Raw genomic sequence first — 6726 nt, forward strand, 5'->3', positions numbered from 1 at the left:
TCGAAACAAAAATAAAAATCATAGGAAGAACAGTGATGGTCTCTCGACCGCAATGTCTCTGGAGATTTTATTTTTGCGTTTTGGTCTCGGTCGAAATAATTATCGTATCGTGTTGTACGGGTTTACCCTGGGTGCTTCATTTCCATGAAATGGTTCAACTGATTTGACATGAAAACTATTGACGTAACAATAATTTTAAGGCAAATGTTATGTAGACGTCTAAGCAGAATTCAATAAAACAAAAGGAACAGTATTTAGAGGCCATAAAAACGCATGTTTTAGAGGCGTGTCGTTTGCGCAAAGTTAGGTTTTATAGCGTGAGCCCCCAGAATATCTGAAGCTATGACTAGCAGGATACAGCCGACTGTCTCTCACCTTTTATTCACTAGAATGCCGAAGAGGAGAAAGGTGTCTCCTATGGAACCAACCTATTTGCTTCACAGGGCACGGGCTTCAATGTATTTTTTTTCAACAGTGTTGTTGAATTCGTGGTGATGGATTGGGCTCCAATCCAACCACACGTAACTTGCTCAAAGCTCAAAGAATTCTGAGCTGTATTTTGATCCTTCAATTTTGTATTTGCATGGTTTAAGCTACATGTTCCTCGGGAAATCACGGCACGATTCTACATCTTGTGCCAGCTAACAGCAGTCCCAGGCCACATCTCTGCCGGTGTCGTGACCTATGACAAGCAACTTTGGTCCAGAGAGTTACAGCACTCTCTATATCTGCACTTAGCGTCAGGCGTGTAGAAGCAGTCCAGCAGCATTATACCAAATACAGTGACGAAAAGGCAGTGCAATTTTAAATTAGCTGGATGTCCACTCAATTTGTTTTATTCTTCCTCAAGGGTATTTCTTTTGTCCGTGAGCTCTTGCGCTTCCATTGCATGTCCAAACCTCTCTGGGCGATCTCCCTGAGGACTCTCTTCCGATTCCAGAAGCTGCTAACCTAGTCGATCTCAAACAGATCACACATTCTGACCTTTCAATCAAAACAACAGGTCTTCTTGACTGGCTAATGGCGGATGAGGTGAGAGCGAAAACCTGCCTAGACTAGGTGACGGAGTTGGAGTGATTCTCGTCACTAGTTTATGTTTGGGCGTGGACTGTAGTTTGTCCAGTGTTCCAGAGTAGTTCACGGAGTCAGTGTCCCACTGTGTGTCCATGAAGTCTTCCGAACGCTCCAAGGAATTATCATTTAGGCTGCCCGACATCTTTCTAGCCTTCTCGGCGGAGGCTTTACGAACTGTTGGGGAAAGGTACAAACATGCAATGTTCAATGTACAGTGTGCACCTAATACAGCCCGTAGAGGACACACACACACACACACACACACACACACACACACACACACACACACACACACACACACACACACACACACACACACACACACATATATATATATATATATATATATATATATATATATATATATATATATATATATAATCTTGTTAAACTGGACATGCATTTATCAGTGTTTCATAGAAAGCCAAGATTGTGATCTAGCTAAAACATCCATTTTTGATATTGAATACCTTAGATTAAGAGGTGCATTGCAACATACGCTAACCAATTATGAAAGGGGAAAGGGGGGGGGGCTGGGTCCATGAATAATTCATTTTGAATTTACCTTGTACGTTTTGCTTATGATTTGCTTTCAACATTTGTTTTTTGCCATGATATGAATGAAAAATCTGCCAGTGTGTCAACCATTCATTCATAAAATATTTTTCATCTACATTTCTACAGAGTGATGACTCAGTGCAGCAGGCCTGTAAGAATCCTGACATATTTACTGCGCTGTCCCACTGGAACGCCATGCTGAAGACACCAGACAACAGACCTGGGCCAGTAAATTAAAACTTTAGAGACACTGGGTGATCTCGTGCTTAGCGTATGTCCTTAAACTATGTGCAACCATGTGCAACTACGTAGATCGGGATTGAACCTTTGAGTCCCGTTTACATTAACTATTGACAACTCGGAAGGTTAACATCCCATATAGCTACTGAGAAAGGAGTGAATGTTCAACCATATCAACCATCTTGCATAAGCATACACACAGATATTCCAAAGTGACTGGCACAAATTCTCAAATGAATTGCAGTAAACCGTGTCGACAGACGGAGAATAAGAAAGAGATCGGTATTTTCGAAGCAGGTAAATTCAGGTTACAAAATGTTTGTTTATTCATAGGTGACATAGGTTCATAGGTTTTTTCAAATGAAATGTTTTTGGATGATTTTGCGTTGCAGCAAAGAGTAAAAGAAGCCCATTTCAAAGTGATAAAGTATCAAACGAACATGGAATGATGACTGAGAAAGTTAACGTGTAACAGAGGCTACCGATGAAAGGAAAAGGCTCTACAAATAAGCTTGAACTATACTCTATTTCTGTTAGTCTTCGCCTAATTTCAATTGTCTGTAAAATCTAGTCATATTCGCTTCTAAAAATGCCTTTAACCAGTGATTCGTAACAAAGCAAATTCTAGACATCTATATGTTGGAAGTCCATATTCTTGCACAGAAAATGAAATTTCGACGGCAAGAACTTAGTCTTGGGTGACGTCATAATTATTCCAAAGCCAATGGCATGCTGGATATTGGGCTTAGTTCAGTATCTTTTGACGAAAGGTGACACCAGTTAGCTAAACTGCTATCCATTTAATTGTAAACCTTGTTTCTGACACTGCCACATTTGACATTATCCACAAGTTTTAGTGTAATATAAACCTCACAACTGAATTTTAGTTTATGTCATGTAGTATATGATCTCAAGACAGTGTGATTTTAGAGTTGAATGTTCAGATATTCTGTTAGAAAAAATAATGTAGTCTTTTCGCTGGGACAGTAATGTAGGCTGTGTTACTGCGTCGAATTTCTTCTAACAGCATGTTGGTGCAGCTATTGTAAAATAAATTAGTCCCCACTTCCATTGCCCGACATGCCACTTGTTTTGGAATTAGAAAAAGTATTCTGACTGCATTTTCCTTGCAATAATATAGACGTACAACATATCAACGTGTAGAGCTTGTGTTCACTAACGAAAGGCAAATTTGGTATCGCGTATGACTGATTTTACACACTGCAGGAAATTGGCGACTGGCTAAAAGAAGTAGACCATAATCCGCAATGCGCACTATCTGAAGAGTGAAACATAAAAATGATACATAGCATATTAAAATAGACCCAATAAAGGCCTGACAAAACCATAGCACAGATTTCACTTCTAACACCAGGCACATACATTCAAGAAACAATCTTTTATTACCAAAACATCCTATATACGGTTAATAGAGTGATGATGCATGCAGTGATAAAATATGAGAGACATAGATATTAAGTAAAATAAGCTTCGACTGATGAAGTAGGTAAGTTAAACTGCGCCGCGAGAGGACGTCACTTTCAGTTAGCTGCGACGAAACTATTCCAATTCGGAACTGTCTTTGTGAACATGACTGGTGATTTCCCTTGATAGGGGCATCTATCTACGTGCTTGTCTACACCACATTGGCTGAATCGTGTCTGGGCGCTAGTGGGTCTGTAAGAGAGAGTGGTTAGTAAGACATGTTACGGGTTACGTAGGCTACAAGTAGAGGTGCAACCAACTGTATATGTGCTCCAAAATAGCCCCAATTCCACAAATAGTATATTGTAATCAAAGCACTTGGGTGAGATACTTTATCCGACTTGGTAGTTAACCATGATGCATTTACCATTAAACCGTTCAGGTACATATGAATTTCTACATATTAGCGTAAAGGATTACAGTATGACCGTTTAATTTATGTGAACCCCACCGTCTTAAGCAATATATTGCATTTTAAGCAATAGATTTATTATACGGTGTACACGCTATAGTTGCTCTCCACTATGTGACGGAAATACACGCCTCTGAGACGTTGTTCTGTTAATCTAATACCAATGCTTCCAAGACGTTAGTCTTTAGTTTATTAGTATCAGTTAAGCATGGTTCGCTGGGCATATAAGTACACTGGTGAAGTTATCATTGAGCTTAAAAGCAAATGCGACTGATATGTCTGAAACCAGTCTTCCATTTTCAAAAGAAATATATTTGGCAATATCCTCTTTAAATCACCTCTATAAATCTTCTTCGCTCTTTTTGCTCCGAACCGCTTCTTGATGTAAGGAAACAGGTACATGGCAGCTAGCAGAAGGAGTATAACCCCGATAGGTGGCACCCTGAAATTATGCTTCAATAGTCTCATTCAGATCAAAAATATACCGCCGTATCCACGAATTTATCATATTTGAACTAGCTCTGAAGATCTGTGATTATACGTATACCTTTACAGCCCTGTCTTGTTCCATAAACTTATTTATCTCTAACCGCCATGTTTGAATGCATAATTCTCACAGCCCATACAAGGGAGATAACTACTGACACTTATAGCATATTTTGTACTTGTTAAATCTTTTCTTCAGTTTTGTTTAGTTTGTTTGAGAAATGTTTTTAGGGATCAGTGTTGATTATGGTTCCCACTAGGTCATTACTGGAGAGACTCGTCCTAAACAATTAGCCGGAATGCGTGTCAAGGGTCTAACTTGCCCAATAGTGGCAGTGGTAATTGTATACATGGTCCCCATCATTGTGAGGGGTATGCACTCAAAAGTGGCGATTGGAGCTGGAAGTTATCCAGTTACCACTATAGTTTAATGCTTGTGTGGGTTTACTAATGATGACACATGGGAGCACCTCTCTGGAATTGATAGCTGGGACGACTGTGACTACGGACAAACAAATTATTTAGTAGTGCCCTGCACTAGTATACTGAAGTCAGCAAGGGAAGTACAGTACAGCCCACATCAAAACGAAAATCTAGCGCATTAGACCCACGGTAGATAGTCGACAAACTCGCGGTAACAACGCGATGTCTCGTGCAGAGCCAACGGGGTATGCCCCCCATTCAGCGGGCTCGGGAGTTCATCACTAGTTCAAATGTAGTCCGGCAGTAAGCAAAGTGTGGCTCCACGTGTGGTCCACGTATGTGACCAACCGGTATGTCTATCATAGGTCATCGTTGGGCATTATTCCGTGTCGTTTCCACAGATAATTAATGTAAAAAGAATATAAGAAAGGGACAAACACATATTCAGAATGGTTGAAGAAAACGAGCAGTTTGCCCACCGCCATATAAATAACCTTAGAAAGTCCTTGAAATTTTAATACGCCAATTTTCCATTTAATGCGTACAAATACAACAACGTATTAACATATATACAATCTTCGTGAAATAAAGCGCAGGTTTTGCTTGAAATGAACCAAAAGTTACAATGAAATCTGACACAAATGATGTATGCAATTTTTATTTTATTTTACCGCTTTTCATGAGAAAGGTGTGTGCTGACGGCCACCGCGGCTCTAACAAAATAATGAAATCAATACTCGAAATCATGTTTGAAGCGGAATAATCTTGGAAAATCCTTGAAATTTAATGCGCCAAGTTTCCATTTAATGCGTACAACTGCAGTAAGGTATGAATATATTCCGATCAGTCTTTACAGTCTTCGTTAACTGGACCTCAGGTGTCGTTTGAAATAAATTATATGTTAAAATAAAATCTTTGATCAAAATGACGAAAACAATTTTTATTTTGTCATCATTTTGTTTATGACTTTTTCTAACCGATTTGACTATATTATTACAGCCATTCATCAGGCAGCCTCAAGCACTACCAGGATAGTGGCCCCAAACACAACAGCAATTCGACGAAGCCATGTTTGATGGAGAATGAAGTTTATGTGATTCTCCCCTGAATCCTCCGAGCGTAACCGTACACAATCTTGCATGTATAGGCTATACATAAGAAAGACTTGTCATTTTCGTCCTGATAATAAGGGATAATTCATGTAAATGCGGCAGCCGCCAAATGAAGTAATCCACACCATCGCCTATAGACCTAATCCTCCTGTTTACAGAAAGACGATGTCATCGGAAAGACGGAGGCATGGTGTCATCTCCGATCCAAAATATATATTTACCACCTGTAAACTAGAAAATATACACAAGCATTTCTTATCAAAAAGAGATTTGTCTAGTTAAAACGTGCACCAGCTCCGAAGAAAACATTTTGAGTTGCAGAAGACAGCAAAACGGCAATATTAACCAAGATTCAGTTTTGTCTTTGACAAACGTTAAAATTACGAGAGTTTTCGGGGAATATTGGATTTATTAATTACGTGAAAGTACAAAGCACACATTATTAGTTAAGTTTCCCGGCGATAGATCGGCAGTAGGACTCCAATGCATGATGTTTGTGGAAACCACGACCATACGCAGGCTGCTGGTAGACCTTCGGGCAATATATAGAATCACCTGGTTTCAGTGTGCTTTTTTACCTCAATCCGTATCATACACTCTTTTGTTGTACGGATATTTGGAATGTGAAAACAAAAACACAGCTTACAGAGAACATGTATATTTATAGGTCGTTGTGGAAGTTATTTACACAATCCTGCATGCATATGTTTTGCATTTGCCAAAATAACATAGCACAATAACAATTCACGAAGACGGCATGATGTCTCCCATACCAGGCATAAACTTGACCACCTGTAAACCAGAAAATACACACAAGCATTTCATATCCAAAAAACTTTCATTAAAAATGTACAACAGTTCGGAAGACAAATGTTTGGAATGCATACGACTAATTTATCAGTTTATTTAAGTATGTGGAATTGCAAAGCACACATT

General features: G+C 39.2%; 1 protein-coding gene across 2 annotated transcripts in view; it reads right to left on the reverse strand.

The window, feature by feature from the left end:
• Positions 1-885: 885 nt before the first annotated feature.
• Positions 886-6726, reverse strand: part of LOC135461298 (uncharacterized) — a 16515-nt gene continuing 10674 nt past the window's right edge. Inside the window, exons 3-4 of one of the 2 annotated variants that reach the window (XM_064738315.1) lie at positions 4108-4211; positions 886-1248 (exon numbers count right to left, since the gene is read on the reverse strand). In XM_064738315.1, coding sequence (XP_064594385.1) covers positions 992-1248; positions 4108-4211 — 361 coding nt within the window. In that variant the 3' untranslated portion in view covers positions 886-991. Of the gene's footprint in view, positions 1249-3302; positions 3550-4107; positions 4212-6726 lie in introns of those variants that run through there. The other variant, XM_064738318.1, reaches the window with a different exon arrangement.

This window comes from Liolophura sinensis, chromosome 1 (assembly GCF_032854445.1).
Source record: "Liolophura sinensis isolate JHLJ2023 chromosome 1, CUHK_Ljap_v2, whole genome shotgun sequence".
NCBI classification, from domain to species: Eukaryota; Metazoa; Mollusca; class Polyplacophora; order Chitonida; family Chitonidae; genus Liolophura; species Liolophura sinensis.